Here is a 24,480-nt window from a genome sequence, read left to right on the forward strand (position 1 = left end):
CACCTCATCGACAGGTAAAATATCCACTGACATAGAAATACACAGAAAACAGACACACACACACACACACACACACACACACACACACACACACACACACACACACACACACACACACACACACACACACACACACCAGAGTTACTTATTAACAATCAGCAAGAGACACAAGCACACAGCCTTTCATAAAACAAAAGTAAGTTTTTTCACATGAACCAGCACATCTTAGCCATGCTTCGCTGCAACACACAGATCAGAAAATGACGCATGCATGCTCAAAGTAGGGCTTCATACATAAAACACATGAGCGACAGCCCTCTTTGAGATTTTATTTTCCCATGCATGCCTAAAGGGATCACTCTGGCCCTTTTGGACAGGGAGGCCTTGTAAGAGTTCATCCCACAAAGGGAACCAGTGGAGTAAAAGAAGAGTGGGAGAAATGGTAGTGGTGGTGGGAGGAGAGAGGCCGGTTTCGGCGGCTTTCCTACCCCAGCCAGGGCACTGGGCAGCAGGGGTGGGAAGTACCTTCCGCTCAGGGGTTGACTGGGCAGCTGCAGATGTCACAGGCTGCCAGTCATTGGACTTGAGATGGTAGAGCTCATCAAATTTGAGGCTGATGTCCTCAATGGAGAGTTGAAGCAGGTCCCAAAAGCCAGCCAGGTCCTGGGCTGTAGGGCGTGGGTTAGCATTTGTATTCTGGTCAAAGGAGAAATGAAAATCAATGAGGAGTAAGAATATGATACTGTAATGAATATTACAATGAGGAATGGACAGAATGTTTTAGAGTGTAAACAGGATCACAAGATATAAAGGCTGACTGTAGTAACTCAAAGAGCGTGAAGTTTCAGATTACAAACTGTTCTTCTGCTTCTGAAACCTTAGATGGAAAAATACCTTACTGCTTGTATACTGCCCTTAAGCCTTAACATGTTAAGTTTGGTTGAGTTTGTACTTTTTGTCCAAACTGTGAATCAATATAAATCTCATTCGTGTTGTGGGCTACTGCCTGTTAGCCTGTTTTCCTGCATATGTACTGTCCTAGTATGGCTTTTAAAGCTCCAAAAAATGAGCCACGGTTTCTGACAAATTAGCCTGTGTTCAGCCTTAGAGTAGCCTTGCCCGTGAATCAAATGCACAATGGGAAAATGGAACATTTTTTAAAATTAACCACTGAAAATGTAAAGTTGGCTTATTCTCTTTTAAATGATCTTAGTGAGTAACAACTAGAGCAGTCTGGTCCTAGATATGCCCATAACGTGCCATGAGGTGGAATGATTTCTTTACATCACATCCAATCTGTCACTGCAACCTCTGGAGCTCAGGAGGTCACCAACTCTAGGTTTGTTGGTTTTAAATGAAATAATAGTTTATTACTTAGAGAACTTATTTGCCTTGCTCCTTTTGCTTTTAAGTGCAACAGACATGTCCCCCTTTTTTGCGGCTTTAAACCCTCCTCTCTTTTGAGGCTAGAAAGAGTTGTTGCTAATCTGAGTTGAGCTAAATTATGGAAATGTTATTTACAATTGTGGTCAGAAGTTTACATACACTCATCACTGTACAGCATACATCTTTAATGACTTTAAAAATAAGAACTGAGTGCACAAGTTTGAATTTATTTTGGAATTTCTCAAATCCACACGGGATCAAAATTATGCACACAGGTTCAAATATTTACATACACTCAAATATTTTAATAAGTGGTGCTGAATGTTCTACAATGTCTTTTAACTTGACAGGACCAAGGCCTATTAACTTCTAACAAGCCTAATGCATTCTGGGAAAAAGCTTTATGGTGAGACAAGACAAAGAGTGAGCTATTTGGACACAATGACAAGAGGTATGTTCGGAGGAGTAAAGCTGAGGCTTTTAGACACCATACCAGGTGTCAAGCATGGTGGTAGTAGCATCATGCTCTGGGGCTGTTTTGCTGCCAGTGGTACTGGTACATGGGACATAGTGGATGGCATAATAAAGAAGGAGAACTACCTCCAAATTCATCAACTTCACCTCAAATCAATAGCTAGACAGTTGAAACTTGGACACAGTTGGGCGTTCCAACAGGACAATGAGCCCAAACACACATCAAAACTGGTTTTAGAATGGATAAAAAAGGCTAACATTAAGCTGCAGGAAACGGCCTTCCCAAAGCCCCGACCTCAACCTTATTGAAAATTTGTAGACTATGTCTAAAAGCTGGGTCTGTACCAAGAAACCAACTAATTTGAGTGAACTTTACCAATTCTGCCAAGAAGAGAGGTCAAATATCCAGACAGAAGCTTGTTGATGCCTACCAAAAGCATCTGGACATTTAAGCAAATATTTGTGAGCCCGTCAATCAATTCAGACTCGTGCACCAATTCTTGGTTTTTAAAGTCATTAAATATGTATCATTCCACCCTGGAAAAAGAAGAGTTAAAAAAATCATTAAAAGCCCAAAATGAACATGACATTCATGCCCATGATAAGTGTATGTAAACGTCTGACCACAACTGTATATGCACGTCTTCACAACGCTACACTGGACACTGTCTATCATGGTGTCGTAGCCTAACCTTAAAGCCTTTACCCAAGACTGTGTGCTGTATGCTTGTGGTTGCATGGTCTACTCTGTAAACTCATCCACTGGCAACCTTTTATTTACAGGGCTATTCTTGCTCTGTTCCCATCTTACTTATAAACCTACAAGAAGAAAGTTGCTTTCAATACTTATTCTTTACCAGCATTTTAAATAGAACACTCCCACTTTGTGTGGAAACAGCTGCAAAGGGAACTAAATCTTAGGAAACCAATATTGAAAGACAAATTCAGGATTATATTAAATTATCTGAATGCATGCTGTTCTTTTCATATTCAGCACTAGAGGGAGCTGTGTCACAGCTTAATCCTTTTGTGGCGCTGAACATCAGACTGAAGGCAAGGATCCCAGCATGGTTTGATTTTATTTATTTTAAGGCTACAATACTTTTTCTAACACCCACAATGAAAAAGTCAGTACTTTGTTCCAGAGTAAAATCCTTAAGGAACCAGTGTCAAGTTAAACTTAAAGCAGCCATAACTGTTCCTGGTATGCTTATGCTGTTGGTAAACCCCACAGATACTGCCTGACAGATATGAAGTAAATGCTGCTCTGAGATCTTTTACTCAGACACTGTTTGCATTCTCAGGGAGGTCTGGCTTTTAGTGTGTGCTTTCTCTCTCTGTTCTCTATGTTTAAGCAGCTACTTTCACTGCTGTGATCTCTGGTCAGATATTATGCTGCGAGTTCTAAACAGTCTGTGGTATAAAGACATTTTAACTAAAACGCTTGAGATGAAGGGCTTATTGCCGCCTTATAAGCTCATTGCCTTTTGTGCGGGTTGGTCCCCATGACTTGTTATGTGTGGGCCTAATATGCTGCATATCAGATTAGTTAGTTTTCATATGTGCAAAAGCCTTTACAATTATCAAGGCAAGCAGATCTTGCTGACGACAGAAAAACAAAAACTAACATGGGATCGGGCATGAGACACTCGTGAGCAAGCTCGTAGAGTGGAATCAGCACAGAAAGGAGATATACACACCAAGTTTTGTTCACACAGTCCCCGGAACTGCTGAAACTTCTGAGACATCAGGAGTTGGGCACTTCCTACCGCACTGCGAATCTTCCCCAGCACTAAAGTGGGAAAACAAATGAACACACAAACACTTGTAACAATGATTTTAATTTTTTTTCTTCTAGATACACTATATTCTGAGGTAGAGAGTCATCCTAGTGGTACTTTACATACTGTGACATGCATACAGTCAGTCTCAGTGGGTCAACACTCACTGGCCTTTGTTCTTTTGTGCAGAACATTATCATATCAACTAAAACTTTAGGGTCTAGACAGAGATGTGGCCTGCACTGCATTGCCTAGCAGACTCCACAGGAAGTCACGAAGGGGATTACAGCGTATTGGACATTGTGATGCTATTTAAAGGAATCTAAGCTTATATAGATACTCCAGCCTTCTGTCTGTCACTTGTCCCTATGCTAGTCTTTTGCTGTGTCAAAAGCAGGACAAACATTGGGGCTTCTATCCAATCACGGCATTTCAAATTTATGGCAATGTGATTATAGTGTTATGAGCCCCGGCTCTGGAAAACAGCTTTGCATCCGATTAAATTCTGAATATTTTACTGTTAAATACATAAATAAATAAATAAAAAATAAATAACTTCCACAGACATTCAAAACATGAATTTCTGAATACACACAGTCACATACAGGTCTTATCTGAATATTGATCAGGCATCTAACAAAAAGTGACCACCCACAGCCTGGTTTGTGTGTACAGTGCGTATTTGCATGTGTGCCGACTGCTGTATGCCACAGGCTGGCGTGGAGGCATTAATCTAATCTGGAGGTTTAATCAGGTCCAGACTAGATTTGTGTAATTCTGGAGCTTAGAGGCCTGCTTGTGTGTGGTAACCCCAGGTATTACTGCCTCATCCCTTCCATGCTGTGTAACTCTGATAAGAGTGAGTTTAGGCCCTGAGGCAAGGCCCTCTAACTGAGCCTCTGCCCCACGTGCTGGAGTGACACATCAACAGACGTGTGGAGGAAGAAGGTTTATGCTGAAGAGCTCATTCAGAAGGCCTGCGCATGATTGACTTCAGCGATGATTTGACATTTAGCCTTGACGTACTCGTTCTGGATAAAATAACTTTTTTCCTCTGGCTTAAATTATGATTATGCCATGCATAGATATGCAGTTTCATATCATCAATGGAAAAAAACAAAATGACAGAATTACCATCATTGTATCTCTAGCTTATAATTAAATATATCTCCATACATCTGTACATATACAACCCATTTGAGTGCTGATCACAGTTAGTACTAAGCGAAGCCTGCTGTGAAAACACTACTTGACTCTGCACCACTGTCTGCTCAGCTGTAATGTGCACTCTGCTACATGTGCTGCAAACACTGCTGGCAGACTGCACTTACTCCATTGCAAAACCAGAGTAAGAGCGCATCCTGCTGGACAAACTATGCCATAACACCATAACCCCAGGCATCTTTTTTTTTGCACTATGCCATTCATCCAGTCACTCGAGGGCAGCAGAGAGGACAGGTCACAAGCCCTTCACAGAGCTAACCTGGAGAGAGACCATTCAGGATGTGTGTGACCATTCGAACTTCGGTCAATTTAGAATCACCAATTAACTGAGTCTGTGTTTTTGGAATGTGGGTGCCAACCGGATCCACTGAAGGGCTAAGTTATGATTAAAAAAAAGCTCACAGGCTTTTTTTCCTGACTGATTCAATTACAACTCCTTTATGCTCCCAAACACAAACTTGTAAATTTGTGTTATGGCCACAAGCTTTAATTATTTCATCATGTTTTTTGGGGTTTTTTTTTTTTTTTGCATTTTTGGCCACAGCGGCTTTTTGTGACAGTGGAGAGAGACAGGAAATGGGGGAAAGACACAGGGGAAGACATGAGCAAATAGGCGATGGGCCAGGATGCGAACCCGCGCCGCCCGCACCGCAACGTGGCGTGTTTATGTGGTCGTCGGCTTCACCACTAAGCCACTCAGGTGCTGAAAAATCATGTTTTTCTGTAATTTTGCCATAGTGGTACACAACAATACCCAGGAGTCACGGGCTCTGCAGAACACAGGGAATTCAACACACACTTTTGCAGATGTTAACAAAATGTGGCACCACAACCAAAAGTGACACATAAAGTAACCCTGTTTTATGCTTCTCCTATGTTGCAACCTTCTCCAGCCAGCACTTAAACAATGAGAAAATTGTGTTACAGTGAGTACCCTACCATCCTTACCCTCTTCTGAGAGCTGGTTGTCTTTGGTTTCCTGTTCCATCTGCTGGCACCAGCCTTCCATGCGTCCCGTCTCGGCCTGCAGCAGCTTCAAGAACCACTGGCCGTCCCTCCGACACAGCGTTCCCCCTCCTCCACTCTGAGGGACACTGCTGTTATTGGCATTCCCACTGTCCAGCCAGGGGTCTGGCGGTGGAAGAGAAGAGGGGTCCAATGCTGGGTCTAGACTTTCTGAGAAAGAGGAAGAGCTGCTTCTTGTGGTGGAGCGGTTGAGAATCTGCCTGGGAGGTGGAGGTGAAGAGGTGTCTCCGGCGGGGTCGGCGCCGTCTAAAGAGTCTTGTCCAGGAGGGGAGCTCATGGACTGGCTGGCACAATTGACCATGACTTTCTTTTCAGTGTGTTTGGCATTAGTGACATGGGAGATGACAGGGATGTGCTGTGTGATTGAGTCTGTTTCTTGTTTTGAGGCCATGCTACTGGAGTGACTGGGCCTGAAACAAAAGTAGTTGACACTGTTATAAATGAGTGTTTTTATTAGAACAAAAAAAACAAAAACAAAAAACCTGTAACTTTTTGACATTTTTATGTGCACAGCATGAACAAAGAAAACCTGTTTGTTCCTCACTGGAACAAAAAGGCATTTCTTAGTTTAGGCGGTGAGCCAATTCTGCTGGTCAACATGGATATAAATAAAGAGGATCTAATGGAGTCTGAGCCTTGCATACATTATGGAGCACTCAGACTGGCATCAAATGATCTGTGAGGACAGGGGTTTCAGCTTCTTGTTTTTGCAGGGCTGACTAGAAATGCTTTATGTAATGTTTACTGTTTTCAGTTAGAAAATTAATGTAAGTTTGCAGTTTAGTCAGATGATGAAATATAAACACTCAACCAATATTAAAGGGAGGAAATCAAAGTATGGGGAATCATATTTTTGTAATCCATGATCCCAAACTGACATAACAGAGTCATATGGCACGATACCAGAAAAATACAAACACAAGTCACAGAAGGCAAACTACACTGAAGCAAACAAATGAATCTCAACTACACATTAAACAGAGACAGATTTCAAGTCTCCCACGATGAGTAGTCGATGCCAGAGACAGTTTTCCCCATTCTCCCTCATCTTGATTACATTCAAGCCCTTTGCAAAGACTATATGCAGACAAGGAAGCTGACAGTCACTTACTACAGTATATAAGAAAACTGATTATATACACATCTAATAAATACTTAAAACACACAATCTGCACCTTCCAGACTGTCGGCAAAGCTTGAATGTAATCTGTAGAAACTGTGTGAATCATCACCCTGTTGTAAGTTTAATTCATGTGCATATTTCACATTTAACTGTATTATGCATGTTCAGAGTTTAAGACCTGAAGAATATTTTCACATTTACTGCTATAAGCCAAAAGCTTCTCTGTGCTTGCCTAAAGCCTGAGTTCAAAGCTTGGACCTACGCATTAATTACTTTAGCAAACTACTTTATGAGGGAACTTTGTTCCAGCGTGCAACGAATGCACACACGGGCAGTTAAACCCAAAAGCTGCTAAACTTTTCAATCAAGATTAAAAAAATGGTTTTCATATTCCACAACTAGGTAATTCATTTTTTTGTCACCATATTACACAGAAAGAATAGTGTTTTTGTGTATCTGGACATGCCTGGAGGGGATTTTAAAGTAGTAAATATTCATTACAGGAATATGGTCCAACACTGAAAACACAAAACACAGAGACAATGAGGATGCTTTCTACAAAGCTCCTGTAAAGGGAAAGAGCAGTCAGAGGAGTATGTGTGGCTATAATATAAATTCCTCACGTTGTTAAAAGGACAGGAAGAGGACTTACTGCCACCCGTCCTCCACCTGTACTCCAATTGATTGAAATCTGGTCAGGGGCGGAGTCTCTTCTCGTGCAACTTCCTGAATGCAATCGACCTAAAAAGTAATAAACAATGACATGAATAAAATATAGCCAAAGCCTTGGTCAAAACTACCACTGCAAACCAATCAAGACACCACCAATCACTGACTTCTAACTAGCATATCAGTTTCCAAGTGACAAAACAAAACATCAGTGGAAAAACAAAGAAAACTGTATAATTTGTGCTTGGTTTTCAATAAAATGCCACAATTAAAGGTTGGTCTTACTGAGTTACTGAGAGCAGGATCTGGGAAATGGATAAAACATTACTGTTTCAGAGGGTGAAACTAAAATATGTATTTTGCCTTCAATACCACAGAAGGAAAAAAAAAAAAAATAGCTCGAGCCAGGTGTAATGATAGAGCGAGAATCACAGTAATGAGACCTTTGACTTTCAAGCATACTTTTGGGCTTGATGGGAAACACTTAGACAGGGATCATGAAAAAAAAAAGTATTTCCTTCCTAGTTTCGAGCTCAACAGGCAAAACAAGTTACACTTCAGTCAACAATGTGACGACTGGCACTGCGTTGTGTTAGATGTGTAGCAACATCTGATTTCTACACGACTGTGCAACAGTGGTACAGCCACCCCTGTCCTACCTGTATGCCAATGGAGGAAAGTTTCCGCCTGGGCACCGGGGCTACTAGGGGCTCCTCTGCTGCAAGATTTCCTTTATTAAATCCCAATTTTAGGGATTCATGCTGGACTACTGAGTCACTTGTCTCAGTGGAAGCATTTGCAGTGGTGGGGGCAATTGGTTCTCTTGGGGTAGCAATGGGAGTGGGGATGATGTGCGGAGGGCGGGGAATACCCCGGGCCAGGCTGTTGGCACGGGTGCTGTCAAGGCTGTCAGAAGAATTGCTTTGAGCGTGGCTAGACTGGCTGTTGACCTCTGACCTCCTGTCCTGCTGGTCCAAGTAGTTGTCCTGGGCCGATTCTGTGCTGCTCTGCACGGTCACTGAGATGTAGGGCTTGGAGGTTGTACGGGGCGGCACTGGTGGAGGAGCAGCTTTCTTACAAGTGGTTATGCATGTGGAGACTGAAGAAGAAAAGAGGGGAGAGGGAGAAATTAGAAGAAAAAAGGATTACAGAATGAGTTTCACTGAACTGGCCAGTCACGTCTAGGGATTCTGAGCACAAAACAAGAAAAAAAAAAAAAAGACAATTAAAATGTATAAGTAGAACTGCAAACAGCTTAATGCACTGTGCTTTTGATTATCAGGGCCAATCGAAGAACTCACTAACCACTTTTCTCTACATGCCAAAAGCAAAACTCTTCAGCTGCACATAAATACATGGACACACTGCTGCACGAAAGCTGGAGCTCCAGCAGAACTGGGGAAGCATCCTGTAAAGTGGAAAATCTAATCAGGCAGAAAACTGAACAAACTTATCATCCCATAACGGTTGCTAAATTAAATCACACACACACGCCCGACGTGCTTCAAAGACTCAATTACAAGACAGGTGATGAAATCACTAAACCAATTTCTGGCCACTTGATACTCAAAGCCAAACATTGTGGAACAGTTGAGGAGATAGATTTATCTGTAGCACTCACCAATGTCAGACCAGTTATAGAAGACAATGTAGTGAGAACATTATACACAAAGGAGGGAGAGAAACCACTCAAAAAAAATCTGTCTGCATCCTCTGATATAAATGACAATTTGGCAAGACACACACACACACACACACACACACACACACACACACACACACACACACACACACACACACACACACACACACACACACACACACACACACAAACAAACAAGTAGTCAACCACTTTTTAATGTTATGTTGCGCTTTTCAGACATGGGACACAATCTTTTTCTGTCAGTCACTCTGACACAGGTTACTCTTAATGTTCTGTCAGACACATCAGTGACAGCACTGTGATGCAGCAGCTGCCCCACACCACACACTCGGCACTCGGTCTGAGCGAGTTAGAGTGCCGTGTTGACTTTTACGGACACTTATTAAACCCGATGCGTTCAGGTGCTGTCAGATCAACGGAAAGAAGCGCATGTCTGAAATTGGCTAGAGTCTACGTGCTTTGACAACGATGGACCGGGACAAACAAATCACTTAGCTGTGTTGCTGCACCACTTTACAATGCTGCAGTTTCGTGGTCATGTGGCAGTGTACCATGCACGAGGTTAAAAATCTGAAGCCAAGCTCCTTAACTTACATGAAATCCACACAACATGGGAACATCACGCAACATAAAAAACAGATTTTACTGCTCACACAGAGGTCTGTCCTCTGCCTGTTAGGCTACGATGATTCACTACCAGCACAGCCATTCATTCAGCTCTCTAACAGCCAAGGCAACTATGAGGCTGAGAGTTTTCCTTACCCTTTGATCTACATTAGTGAAATTGGACGAGGGATTTGTGATAAAAATCCTATCAGAATAGAACATTTAGCCATAAATTAAAAAAAAAAACATACCCAAAGCAGTCTCTGGCTACAGAGTGTGTATATTCCAAACAGACTGTATAGATGTTCAGTTCAAGACAACAGATTCCCATAAAGATCATGTAACGTGTAATCTAAACAGGGAATTTTACTCTAACACTGTGAACCCTGTGGCTGCAATATAATCCCTCAACCAGATGCTTCATTTGATACCACACAAGGAAAAAGAGGAATGAATAAAACACCAGGAAAAACAGCTAGTGATGAGAAAAGCACAGCTTTCTGAAGCGGAGAAGAGAAATGTAAGTTTGCATGAATGAGCGCAGCTTGACGTCATTAAAAAGCTTCCGCATGTTAGCCATAACTGGATTTCTATTAAAAAACATGCCTTGGATACAGAATGACGCTTATTTAATTTGGGGTTCCACAATCTGGATTTTTTTTACAGTGGATATTCGGCTTTCAAACACCAGCTCTGATGCAGATCAAACCGTCTGCAGTTCTAATGCTTTCTAACAGGAACTACTATGCTTGCAATAACGTGTAACTTAGTACAAATTCAAATTCCTCATTATAGCAAGGCTCAGCTATTCAGTACCAAAAAGCCTTGCTAATCAAAGGCCTGGCTTGCAGTACATCATCACAGATTCCTAGAGTTGCATGCTAAAGCTTTAAATTTGAGATGAGAGGAAACAACATTGTGTTTCGTCAAGTTTCACTGAAAGCTGTGGTCAAAATCCCAACGAGGATTTTTAAAAGGCCTTCCAGCAAACGTGAGGTGCTCTGAAAGCACTAACAAAAGAGTCGCTGTTCACCGTAATCTGCTCCTTATCTTTTACCTCTGCACACACAACTCATCTGACCTCACAAATTATTTAATCAATTTAATCTGATAAAGTGTGAGTCAGTCTTGTCAGTTACTAGCCTGGAGTACTGGACCGTAATTAGCTCCAAGATCCTTCTGGCTTGTCCTGGTTGTGTGCATCTGTAAAATGTTCTGTTACTTTATTTAGTAGCACAAATATATCTTAGTGGAATAATTCAGTACTTGGATAAATGTTTGACACACTAATGCAGAGGATACAAAATACCTGTCAAAAGCCAAGAAGTCCCACTTCTGCCCTTTGTCCAAGCTGTGACACTAAACAGTGATGCATTCAAGGTCACATTCCAGTGAAGCCAGAACAATTATATCATTTGTAAACACTGGAGATGACACCCAAGCCACGCCTAAACTGGCCCACCTCCAGACATGGAAAATGTCTTTCACAGAGAAGCAAAAAATCATGCACACCCTTTCCCACGCCCTTTCCTAATAGTAAATGTGAACTGACAATAAAGGTATCATTGCAAATTAGCGCTGCGATTATGGCGAGAGCCTGAAAAATAATGGTCAATGATCATGATTATTAAGCAGATTACTCACTGACTTTTGAGTCGTCACACATTCGTAGAGCTTAACAAAAATCTGACGTGTTTCCCCATCAGACTTAAAAAAACTATAACCAGTTTGGACTCTTCTTGCTGACCAGAGATACATTTTCTATAATGATGGCTTAAAATGAACCAAACCGGCTAACTGTCCATTGGGCAGAGAGGTTATTAGGGGGCAGCAAACCTAACACAGCCAAAACTGTAATAGGAACAGGCTCCTTGGAACAGGCTTTCCCAGAGAAAGTGTGATGCATTGATAGAGGTAGCATATTTTAAAAGATGGGATCCACCAACTCTGCACCAGTCAAAACAATAAACTGTATGTCAACCAAAGGGTCCAACATTTGCCATTATTTCAGGACAGCTCCTATCCAACTCTTGGTGTCTTGCCACACAAACATTCTGTCAACTCAAATGCCATTTAAGAATCAGAATCAGAATCAGAATCTTTATTGTCATTGTACACAGAAGTTGCACAACGAAATTTAAAATGCATTCCTTTCTAGGTGCCTCAGACAATAAATAATAAAATAATAAAAATATGAGTGATAAAAATGATTACTAAAATACAGTGCACAATAGTAAATTAACAGACGAATCTAGCCCCAATACACACACCAACGCACGCACACAGTCAGCACTACCACCCCACATCACTGTCCAAACCACACAGAGTTCAGTTCAATGATAGCCCTGGCATAAAAGCTGTTCCTCAGTCTGTTTGTTCTGGCCTTCATTGTCCTGAAACGTCTGCCTGATGGCAGTAGCTGAAACAAGGAGTGTCCAGGGTGTGAGGGGTCCTGGAGGATGTTCTGTGCCCTCCTCTGGCAGCGGGCATTGAACAGTTCCTGGAGGGAGGGCAGGGGACAGCCTATGATCTTTTGAGCCGTGTTGATGATTCGCTGGAGTGTTTTCCTGTCTGCTGCTGTGCAGCTGTTGAACCACACGCACAGACAGTAGGTCAGGATGCTCTCTACAGAGCAACGGTAGAAGGACACCAGCAGATTCTGGGTCAGATGGTTGCTCCTAAGAACCCTCAGGAAATGCAGTCTCTGTTGGGCCTTCCTGACAATGCTGGTCGTATTGATACTCCAGGTCAAATCATCCTGCAGATGTACTCCCAGGAACCTAAAATCTGAAACCAGCTCCACTTCATCCCCCTCGATGAACAGAGGTTGAATGACATGTGTTGTCCTCCTAAAGTCTACTACCATCTCCTTTGTCTTAGTGGTGTTCAGGATCAAGTTATTCTCACTGCACCACCTTGACAGCCGCTGCACCTCGTCCCGGTATGCTGACTCATCCCCGCCTGATATGAGCCCCACCACAGTGGTGTCATCCGCAAACTTAATGATGCAGTTACTGGCATGTATGGAGGTGCAGTCATGTGTGTAGAGGGTGAAGAGTAGGGGACTCAGCACACAGCCCTGTGGAGAGCCGGTGCTGAGGCTGATGGCTGAAGAGAGGTGGGGACCTACTCTTACCCTCTGGGAACGGTCTGTCAGGAAGTCCTTGATCCAAAGACAGGTGGAGCGTGGTATCCCCAGATCTGACAGTTTAGTCACCAGTCTGCCAGGAAGGATGGTGTTAAACGCCGAGCTGAAGTCCACAAAGAGCAGCCGAGCGTAGTTCCCCCCCTGCTCCAGGTGAGAGAAGGCAGAGTGGAGGGCCGTGGCAATGGCGTCCTCTGTGGACCGGTTGGCTCTGTAGGCAAACTGGTGGGGGTCTAGTCTGGGGGAGAGACTGGAGATGACGTGAGCCCGGACAAGCTTTTCAAAGCACTTCATAACAATTGGTGTGAGTGCTACTGGCCTGTAGTCATTCAAACCTCTGATAGTGTTCTTCTTGGGGATGGGGACGATAATGGAGGACTTCAGGCAGGAAGGGACAGCAGCCTGGCTCAGGGACTGGTTAAAAATGCTGGTAAAAATACCAGCCAGCTGAGCCGCACAGACCTTCAGTATCCATCCAGAGACACCATCGGGCCCCACAGCTTTCCTGGGGTTCACAGTTTCCAGCATACGCCTCACCTCTTGCTCTTGCAGCCTGAGGATGCTGCTGCTGCCTGCTGAGGGATGTTGGATGGCTGTCTCTGATTGCTGTACCTTTAAGAAATCGCTGCTTTAGCATTTCTCACTATCATCCACCAAGAATGACCAACATCCTTGCTGAGACAGCTGAAAGGTTCATGTTTCTTCTCCTGTTTCCTGACAGAGGCAGACGCTGGACAGGGGCACAGTTTGCGGTGTGATGCACTGGCACTACTAATGCATCCCAGCATGCACGGTAACTGTCACCGTGGCGAGGTGTTAGAGGGCACATATAGTGTGCATATCTGTGTTTGGACACCTGCCCTGCAGATCTCCAAGTGTCACATCACGCTTTCGTCATCTGACCAGAATTCACCCTCTTAAGTCTTAATACTGCCGAATCTGCTTTACTCACATAACTGTCATAACTGACATCTGCCTCTGAGATTAGTCAGGAGATAAAGTAGCAGAGCTGGACACAACAAATGGGCCATGCAAATGCAATCAGCATGTTGTCAAATAAACAACAAGAAACATTAATCCCGAAGATGGTGTATTTTAGATGGACAGACAGAAGTAACAAGTATTTGGTTAAGCCATTCCAGTGGGATTTCGCTGAGCATGGCAATGTTGGTCAGCCAGCACTTTGATGCAGACTGATATACTATATCAGATTTAGTTTTCTCTAAATATTGAAGCTTTCACGCAACTTGTGTCTCCTCCACAAACTGTCAAACGTTTTCTTGCGCGTTTTCTTTTTTTTTTGAGCACCGTCACTGTGAAAATGCTCAGATGAGAATATGCAGATTCCTCCAGATACAGATTAGCGAGGACATCCACGACCGCACGAGTCGTCAAACCGGTTTTAAACAAGTCTGGAGTTTACCCACACAACCCACTGGTGTTCACACAGATTAATGACCAAAGCTAAAAAGCAAAATGCAGCACTGCATAGAAAACAGGGTCAAATCAGTGTGCGTTGAAAGCCTGTTACTACCAGAGAAAGTACCCAGAGCAGAAATGCATAAACAACAGAGAAACAGCAAGTGGCACATTTTCTCTTTAGACTGTTTCCAGTACTTGCTAATGTTACAGATTTCAGCCACACAAGCGCACAGCTGTGCAAGCAGAAAACTCATTCTTTAATGTGCACAATAAAACTGCAGCCAGCAAAGCCCTTTCTAACCCCAAGCATTCGTTCAGTACCACAGAAAAGAGCTACAAAACTGACATCAATCCAATACTGCTGCTTTTTAATGAAGTGAAATGTGTAAAAGAGATGCACAGAAATAAAAACATATAAAAACACAGTTGCTCTTTAGAGGGGACTTTAACAACATGAGGGGGGCAAAAAAAATGCTTGGTGCCAAAAAGGAATCTGGAGTGGGCAATAAACACTGCTGCTTTGATGCCATCTGGACAATGGTTCTGTTGACCACTCTCACCAGAATCAGTTTTTTTAAAAAAACCCATCCCCATTAACAAATTATATCTTAGCTATTAAAAAATGAATAAAATGGAAGGAAAAAAAAAAAAAGAACAGAAAAATAGGACATGTGCTACAGGACAAACAGCGGTCTCCTTTCTTTTAATAGCATGTTACTATTTGGCATGGGAAGTTCAGAGAGATGATTAACCAGCCGCAGTTCCCACAATGGCATCACTGTTGGAAGTGCACTCATATGTTCAGTTCCCACCACCAGGTTTGGAATATTTGATGAGTTAGTTAATTTTAGAATGTATATGTCCACAGGCCCTCAAGTGGGTTAAAGTTTCCCCAGTGAGGGCCAGTTTTAATGAAGACATACGAATACATTTAACCGTCCACTTAGACTCACATTAAGAAGCATCCCACTTATCCTGACACCCTCCTTAGAGCATCTCAGCCAAAAGAGCCCACACAGTGGGGAGCGTACCTTACTGTAACTCCAGCAGCATGGTACTCTGAACCTATGAACGGGAATATTCAATATCATGGTAAATGTGAAACACCACAAAGCAGTCCAAGAGGGAGAAACAGCTAAACGTCATCCAGTCACCGAACAAGCCGAGGACACCAAACTTGAGCTTAATTGGTGATAAGGTGCAATCCGTAACCTGAGAACGGTTAAATTACGGTTAAATTACTTACCCTGTTCTCAAAGGCTAGCCAACAAATACGCGGTGTCTCGCGTCAAGACTTAGATTGTTTCAATGACAGCTATCGACATTCACTATCTGTCACGCCCGTGGAGACGAAAAGCCGGGTTTTGTTGCCCTTTGTTTGGAGTGTCTCTGAGCTACAGAGAGAGGCGTGGTGGTAGGGCTACTTGATGCCTTCAGGAGAGCCTCGGACATTCTTTTACCACCGTCAGAAGACGGTAAAAGAGAGGAAAAAAAAAGAAGACGGTAAGTGTGATTTTGGTACAAATAATGTTTTCTTTTTTAATTGATAATAAAAACATGGGTAATATCCTACACTTTTAAGATCAGAAAAATAAATTATAGGGTAATAATAACGACAGCCGAGATAAAATGAGAACTAAAATGAGATTTTCCTCCTCTACCTGTAAAGTATTGCACGATGGACTTTAACAGCAGTCCATGAAATTGTTTTACATATGAATGCAACAATGATGCCATTCTAGAAGCTTTTGTTACAATAAATATATGCAACCATTTTTATAATCCCTTAAAGTTTGCCTAAGTAAATCAAGTATTGTTGCAATTGCAACAACAGAGAGCCTTTTGTGGTATTACTACATTATTTCTTAAACAACTGAAAAAGCACACATATCAGATGCATTTAAGGCTGCACTATAACACACAGCACAAAACAAAAGCTTTAAATTAGAAATTAAAGCACGTGCAGATGTAATTTTGGGAAATAAATATTTTAAACAGTTTTTCCTACTGCGTTTTTGTGCAAATAAACACAGTGTTCATTTTCTTTAAAAATTACCCTGAAAACACGGACTATCCCTAAGGAACACTGAAAAATCCCATGACCATGAAGGCAGCCTATGGTCTGCTAAGAAGACTGCGTGAAGAGCGCCACAAAGTGGATGCTTTATTTATTTATTTTAAATAACCCATAACCCAAGAATATAAATCCATACTCCAGTTCAGCGTCAGGGGCCACTGAAATGTCAACAACCAGTAAAACACTGCTGTGAAATTAAACGTTAGGCTGGCAAACAAACTGCCCAGTGCCTTCTTGTGCTACTATGTCCTGTAATTACAAGTTACACAGTAATGTATACTTAAAACATGACTTTAATCCAGCAGCTGGCAGGTCACAGGTTTGACAACTTTAGATTTGTAGTGATTGACATTTTTATTTTTCTTTGTAATCCATTAAGTGGTAAATTGACAGATTTTATGGGGAGAGGGGGCTGATTTCAAATTGTTACCTGTGCGTGGGGGTAGGATGCGGGGTCTGTCTGTCCCATAACGCTGCAGAAAAATTGCAAGTTGTTTCTCCTTTGGTTCTTTGTCCAAGCCTGTGGCTATCAGGTAAGAGCCAAACTGTTCTTTCCATGTCTTCCATTGTGCAGAAAGGTCGTCTAGCATGGGCAAAAGAGGCTGAATTTGAGCTAAATATAATGCTGTGTGCATGCTGGAGGATAAGCTGCCCACCAAGGACCAAGGCTATAATGAGCATTCAAAGTAATACAATGGAAAACACAAAGCAAAGCAAAAAATTTGGCCTCGTGATTGTATCACTCTTGAAAAGGAGTGAAAAAGGGGGTTATCAGTTTGGGAATACATAACTGTGAATTGTTGTGATTATTCTTCCAATATTGCTTGGGTTTATAAATAAAATCAGCAAATTTATCATCTGTTTGTGACATCTGTGTCTGTGACTTACCAGTGCTGGTGCTGTAGGTGCGAACAGTGGTATCAATGGGAGGTGGGGAGCAGCCTGAGTCGATGGATGCCATGTCATCATCTTGAGAACAGCCAGCCTGGATTGCTCTCAAGTAGCTGTGGCTGCGGGATCGGAAGCACGTTGGCATGGGTAGATCTGGAGGCTCTGAGTTGTCCTGAGAATGGGAACGGGAATCTCTAAATGTAGAATCTGAGCTGCGGTCTTCATAATGATGACTCCTTTCCAGGTCTCGTAGCTAGAGCGAAGGGAACAAATGAGACTGGTCGGTACAGTATTATTCATTTTGTTCACTGCGGCTGCTTCTAGCACTCGAGGTGACCGCTAACTGAACTTTCCATTTGAGAGTGCCTGCAAAGGGCAGCCTCTAGGTATGGAGTAAAACCACCAAATGTGTGTATTTGTGCATAGTTGCAGGTAAGTGCATGGCTTGATTTCTAAATAAGTATGTTTGATTTGGTATAAATGCATGTTTTATGTTATTATGATGTACAATTACGATATATTTGACTGTGATTTATTTTCCAGCCTGTTTTTCTGTCTGCATTCAAGAAAATTCTACTTCTAGTCATTTGTGAACTGTGTGCATTAACATTATTAAACTAAACAGTTTAACAGCTCAGAGACATGACTTTAATGTTTTCTTTTTCTTTTTTTGTCATGTAGTCACTCCATAATTTCAGCTATTGCTCTGACTTAGTTTAAAAGCTGAGGAATAGCACACACCCGCACAATCATGCAAATGTTTTCGGTAATTTCCATTTTTCTGTTTTGGAAAAAGTTTAAAAAAAAATCCACCACTTAATCTCATTAAATCTAAAATATGATACACAATGAATTTGTATGGTTCGCTGGTGTGCATGTAAGTTCAAACCATAAATTGATATACTGAACCAATCTGTTATACTGCAGTGAGTGACCTGTCAGAGATTGGCTGTAAATCCTATACTAATAGCTTGCACTGCCTCTTTTCATTGAGCAAGATCAGAGTCGCGCTGCACAGTTGTTCATCATCACATCGACCTTGACATTGGGAGGCTAATAGTTCTTGTGTAAGTGGATGAATTAGAAATTTAAACTATCAATGAGATACAGTCAGGAAATAGGGAATCTTTGTTCATCAGAAGCTCATTTTATTCCAGGCTGTATCTGTGAAAATGTATGAGTGTAACTCCAGGCAGACAAAGGGGTCGTTGACCAGTAATGTGAAAGAAGAAAGTTTGCTGGGAGCTAAATAATGTAAATTATGATCAAGCACAAATGCACTCAGAACTCATTAGAAAAATATTGGCTAAGGTAATGGAAGGAAATGAGACACAGACAGAAACGAGAAACATTTTTTTGACCTCTCACAGATAACAGATTTTACACATTCCTTTCCAGTCCTCCAGGGAAGCACCGACCTGTCCCATGCGTCTGCTCAGGGTGCTGCAAGCCTGGCTGAAGTCATCGTCATCCCACGGTGGCAAAGATGAGCTCATACCCCCAATACAGTCTAGGTTGTCTAGGCTGCGATTATTTGAGATCTCTCTGAGAGATGGAAGACAGCTGGAAAGGGGAGCGAGATAAAAGTACGATATAAGAATATGATGTAAAGAATATGCATTAGGGATATGAGAAAACTGAAAAATTATTATAAACAGGATGTGCTGTTGCTAATGCACGATGACAGAAAGGCAGAAGGGTAAAATGGATCAAGGGAGAAAAAAATGAGTGACCAGCAAAACCAGAAATTGAAAGAGAGATAAAAGGAGGACACGTTTATTATTCAACTCATCCCTTTCATTCCCACTTTGATGTTTAAGTCCAAATCTCATCTCTATTTCATCTAATTTTAGCATTAGTCATTTTAGCATCTCAGCATGCAAAGCCAATGATGTCAGGTGAGGCATGTACAGTGCACAGCGTTCTATGCCATCATGGTGCCAAAACAAAGGAATATGTTTAGGTTTAATTAAGCTAAAAAAAAAAAAGTTATACACCTTTTTTGTTGGCACACAGTGATAGTAGCATGGCAGTAAAGTGCCATGCCAAAGTGTATGGACACAGATGTCCCCTCATTCCCTAATTTGAATCGTGTTGCAGCTACTTTCCACCTAAAAGCACTGGACAGATGGGAGGTTAGCAGTTGCTGGCAGCAGGACATGAATTTTTGCATTTGGAGTTTCCACTTTCAGACATCTGAGGGGGGCAGTGCAAAGTCACTGATCATAGATCATCCAATCTGAAGTGTTCTGCACCGCACCCCTGAGAAATGGCTTACAGGCCTATCACTAACCTGCTCATTGACCTGCCCAGCTGGTGCAGAGAGGACACACTGTGGAGTGGAGACCACAGGGCATCTAGCTCCCCTTGCAACAAGGTGTAATCCAGGGTTCTGCTGCTCACGCCAATCAGGTAGGAGCAGAACGGGAGAAAGTAGGGTTGGACGATCAGGAATTAGCAGGGGGGTATTAGGGTAAGTCATTCAAGCGCACTTTGAGGAAGAATAAATCTTAAAATTTAAAATAGATTAGTCTTGTGATAGGTGGAGGCCTTTTTGATAGGTATGCTGTGTCCATGTTTCTCCAAAAAAATAACACATTGCTTGTTTTAGTTGCACTCTGTTTCTGATCCAACCAGAATCATAACATATCTTAAAATATAATATATTACTCAGGATTTTGTCTCATATCTATTAGTTAATAGCTATAAATTTGCATGTATGCATCTGTATGCAACAGCCACTAGCGAAAAAAAAAATACAAAACACAGTATATTTTTTCAAATGTTGATAATTAGTGGCAACAGACATTATCCTGGAATACTGAAATTGAAAGCATTTCTCTAGGAAGTCCAGTTTTTGAAAAGTTTACTATACATTAGAGAACCTAACAGTTGTGACTTAAATTCATCTAACACTGCTGTGGATAAACAGCATGAAACAATATGAATATATCTTCTCGCGTTCATGAAAAAAAAAAGCACAGTTAAATAGCACTGTGTCACATATTGGTGCAATGCTTTGCTCCAGAAAGCATGTCATTCAAAAGCAAGTGAGACACAATCCCAGAGCGATCAGGCTGATTTGCACTGATTTACTGGCTGAATGCAAACAAAAATCAAAGTCATGTTGTGTAAACTACGCTAATGTAGTCTGTATTATCTTACCTAGAGTGATGCTTTCTAGGGCCCATAGTAAGTAGGTAAATCACAGCTGAGGTACCGTAGTAAGAGTGACATGTGGACAACAGCAGGGAGTCTGACACCACTTCTATGCGTGAGTAAGCGCAGTGTGGACTGTGTGTACGTGTGTATACGTGTGTGTGCACGTGTGTCTGTTCTTTCCTGCACACTGAGGTTGGGCTTCAGTATGTACACACAGAAATTGCTTACTTTTGTTTGATTGTTGAGAGCTTTTACCAATCAGTATTTATAACTGTGTGTTCTTATGAGTGTCTGGGCGTTCTCTGAAAATCAGCCATTTATTTTTTTATTTAATTTTTTTAAGCTTCATTCATTTTAAAGGGCCAATAAGTAACTTTTCTTTCAACTGTAGTTTAATACTAAATATTACTAAGTTATGCTTTAAAAAATTTTTTCCCCCTGCAAATTTTAAAATATTTTGACCACATGCTTTCTTTGGCTCGTGGTTGGTATTGTAAAGGTTTTCTCCATTATTGTTTATGCGTAATAAACCAGAGTTCAGTTTGTACTCTTACTTGCGTGGGGGAAACTGGTCACTCAGAGACTGCTGGGTAGCCCTGAGGTAGCTCTGGCGGCGAGCAGCAGTTTTTGGTGAGGGTTTGGGACTTCCCTCAGAGTCATCGCTGTCTTCCATGTCTCCCATGGCCTTCACATAGCTACCACTCCGCATCCGCCGGCATGGGATTTCATTGGCACCCCCGCTGCGACCTAATGAGCTGCTCCAATCACCCTATAGCCACCGTTAAGTGAATAAAATGAGTCTTCAGTTAGTTTTAAACAATCTATGCTGGCTTGGTACTCTTGATAGTAATGGCTTACATAAACATACAGTAAACACTGTAATTGAATTTTTTTTTTTTATCCACTCCTCTCTTGTGTACTACTTCCAGTTGTGGGCTACTCACCCTTCTTCCAACCTGTAGGTAGTTGCAGGTTAGTTCTTGTTGGCAGGATTTGGACTTGAGCATGGACCTGTCCAGAGTAGCTGAGCCCTTCTGGATAACCTGTCTTGGCTGGCCCATGGTTAATGTAGACCAAGACCCTCCTTTCATATAGTCACTATCATTCATCACCAAACTTCCTGGTCCGCCTAACCCACTACCTCCTCCTCCCCCTGGCCCCATAAGTGCCTGATACTTCAGGTCACTGCTGGTTTTAGAGGAACTGATAGTGTTATAGCCACTGTGGATGTATCTGTTCTGCCCCCCGTGGCTGTCAGGACCAGATGGACGCCCCAGAGTCATCATGGCCATGGTGTTGTGGTAGCTGCTCAAATCGCTGCTATCCAGATCATCCGAGCTCCAGTAGCCTGACATGTTGGACCGAGGCCGTCGCTTGGCAGTTGCTTCTGATTTTGTACCCCGATCTTTACTTTTGGACCTGCGATTGTGCTTCCCTCCATCCTCTGTGCTGGACGAGCCGCCACCACTGCCAGTAGAGCGTCCATTAACGTTCCCTTTCATGTTGTGGCTCTCCAGTGACTGCGACTTTGCAAAGAGCTTCTGCACTGAGTGCAGCATGTAACGAATACGACCGGGACTGTCTGTACGCTGCTTGGCAGCAGCGGCGGCAGATGTTCGATGAAACTGCAATGTGCTGAATCCATCACGGCCACCAGGTAGCTGCTTATCAAATTCAAGCAGACTGGGTGGTGTCTGGTTCTTGGTCATATGATGCGATATTGTTGCCGAGCCACTTGTAATCATAGGTGTTCGTCCACTCAGTCCTGCCATGCCCATTCCTGTTCCCATGCCCATGGACATGGAAGTCCCCAAGGTCCCTGTGCTTATTCCTCCAATACTGTCCCCAGGAGGAGAAAAGTCAGACTGGTCATAGGAGTTGTAGTGAATCCCAGGAAAGGTACTGCTGTTGGACAGCTGGTTGTTGAGGGGCAGCATACAGTCTGGTGGAAGGGAGCCTGGGTTGGTTGAAGGGTAAAGGTGGGGGTCCATGGTGCCATAGTGGTCCATTGTGGGACTCAGCAAGTAAGGGCTGCGAGGAAGCGTGCTGGTCTTCTGAGTAAAGAGGGCCTCTGAGTGGTCTGCAGAAGGGTCGCAGGACTCAGACAGGTGTCTGCTGCGGTTGGTCCCTAAGCCTTTCATGATGGCGAGGAGGTCCAACCCTCTAGAAGACCTCCGGGCCAGATGAGAGATTACTTTGAAGATATTTCCTAGGAGAGAGAGAGACAAACAACCCAACACAAAGATAGAGAAGGAAAAAGGTTTTAGAGATGATTAATGCAGCGTTGTACCAAAACACATAACACAAACTCAACCATCCACATCAGCTCAGCCACACAAATACGCCCACTTTTGTGCTAAACCAGACTACAACAGAGTTGCTGGAAGGCATTTTTTTTTTTTTTTGGCTGTGCAGTGAATGAGCCAGCTTTCCACTCTCTCCCACAGTGAACATCTGTGTTAAAATGTTGGAAATGGATAGAAAAACATGTTTAACAAAGGAGAGCTGTAGCTTGTGGGTCAGGGCATGCATTATGAGTAGGAGAAAAAAAAATGCTGACAGTACTGAGTAACTCAAGACGCCTCTGTATTTATGCGGGTCTTTGCAGCTCTCATGAACAAATATCTCAGTTTTCTGTCTAATCACATTCAGAAAAAAGGTCAGGAGAATATTAATCACTGCACAAACATTTCCTTTCATGAGCACCAACAAACAACGTAGACATGAGAAAATCTGATTTGTGGCCTTTCCTTTAATAAAAAAAACACCCAAACATAATATTACAGACTTAAGGCAGTTTAAAAATGATAGTTGACAACACTACCTGCTGTCTCTGGCTGACTTACTGTATCTCCTCCAGGTAAGTTGTGATACAGAATGGCCAAATCTCTGTAAAAGCCCTTGCTTTCAGCTCGTATCAGTCTCTCTTATTCCATCTGTTTCTCTTTCTCTCTCTTCCGCCACTGTCACTTCTCTCTCCACTTCCCACCTCCAGTGGGTATCCCTGGCACGAGTGATGAAGCTCCTGTCCTAGCCTTGCATGGTGAGCCAAGATGGCGGGCAGACTGTCATAGTGAAACCAGTAAGAGGATTTGACCAGTGGGCGGTGGGCGGCAGGAGCTGGCAGCTACAACTCCTTGTGCTCCTAGTCAAGCTGTGCCAATGCCCTGCCTGGCAAGGCAGCAAGGATGGTACTTCTAGTCACGGACTTTGAACAATTCTAAGGGAGGATTGTCATGCAAAGGTGATAGTGACAGGTATTAGGCTCCTATGTGATTATTAAGTGCTGAAAATTATAATTATTATTACTCAATTTCTGCTTACATTTTGAGCCAAAGCAATAGTATATAAGCACAGTGAGTATCTATAAATCTTTAAATGTTATTTAGCTTGTCTAAAGGAACTTAGACAGCAGTATGCATGCAGCTTCCTTATCTCTGTTGGTGCTGTTAGGTGAATTAATAACTGGAATAATTCTTTGTATATTTTAGTGGACAGCTAATACACGTGTACATTTCTGCTGAATTCCCTCACATTGTTAATAAATACCAGAAGAATATTATGACAGCATTCATATTAGAGCCTACCTCCAGAGCAGACGTGAAGAAAACTAATAATGTTGTTAAAAATTAATCTCTTGTCCGGCACAGTACATTTAATCGTAATTACTTTCAGAGAAAGTTAGCTCTGCAGGACAACAACAGTTCACTGAAAATGTATTCATTTACAAAACTGCAGACTGCTGTTTGTCACGCGGTGTCTTGGGGTTATTGGTTTGGGCCAGATAATAACCAGCATTTCCTCATTTTAATTTTGGTCAGGTAATCTCAT

General features: G+C 42.4%; 1 protein-coding gene across 1 annotated transcript in view; it reads right to left on the reverse strand.

The window, feature by feature from the left end:
- dlgap4b (discs, large (Drosophila) homolog-associated protein 4b) overlaps nucleotides 1–24,480 on the reverse strand; it is a 114,415-nt gene that overhangs the window by 6,068 nt on the left and 83,867 nt on the right. The window contains exons 4-14 of the mRNA XM_030729262.1: nucleotides 21,594–22,858; nucleotides 21,204–21,418; nucleotides 19,781–19,882; nucleotides 18,906–19,050; nucleotides 17,485–17,740; nucleotides 17,027–17,179; nucleotides 8,343–8,782; nucleotides 7,667–7,755; nucleotides 5,814–6,301; nucleotides 3,561–3,652; nucleotides 526–696 (exon numbers count right to left, since the gene is read on the reverse strand). Of these exons, the coding sequence (XP_030585122.1) occupies nucleotides 526–696; nucleotides 3,561–3,652; nucleotides 5,814–6,301; nucleotides 7,667–7,755; nucleotides 8,343–8,782; nucleotides 17,027–17,179; nucleotides 17,485–17,740; nucleotides 18,906–19,050; nucleotides 19,781–19,882; nucleotides 21,204–21,418; nucleotides 21,594–22,790 (3,348 nt within the window). The 5' untranslated portion in view covers nucleotides 22,791–22,858. The remainder of the gene's footprint in view (nucleotides 1–525; nucleotides 697–3,560; nucleotides 3,653–5,813; nucleotides 6,302–7,666; nucleotides 7,756–8,342; nucleotides 8,783–17,026; nucleotides 17,180–17,484; nucleotides 17,741–18,905; nucleotides 19,051–19,780; nucleotides 19,883–21,203; nucleotides 21,419–21,593; nucleotides 22,859–24,480) is intronic.

This window comes from Archocentrus centrarchus, chromosome 5, assembly GCF_007364275.1.
Source record: "Archocentrus centrarchus isolate MPI-CPG fArcCen1 chromosome 5, fArcCen1, whole genome shotgun sequence".
NCBI classification, from domain to species: Eukaryota; Metazoa; Chordata; class Actinopteri; order Cichliformes; family Cichlidae; genus Archocentrus; species Archocentrus centrarchus.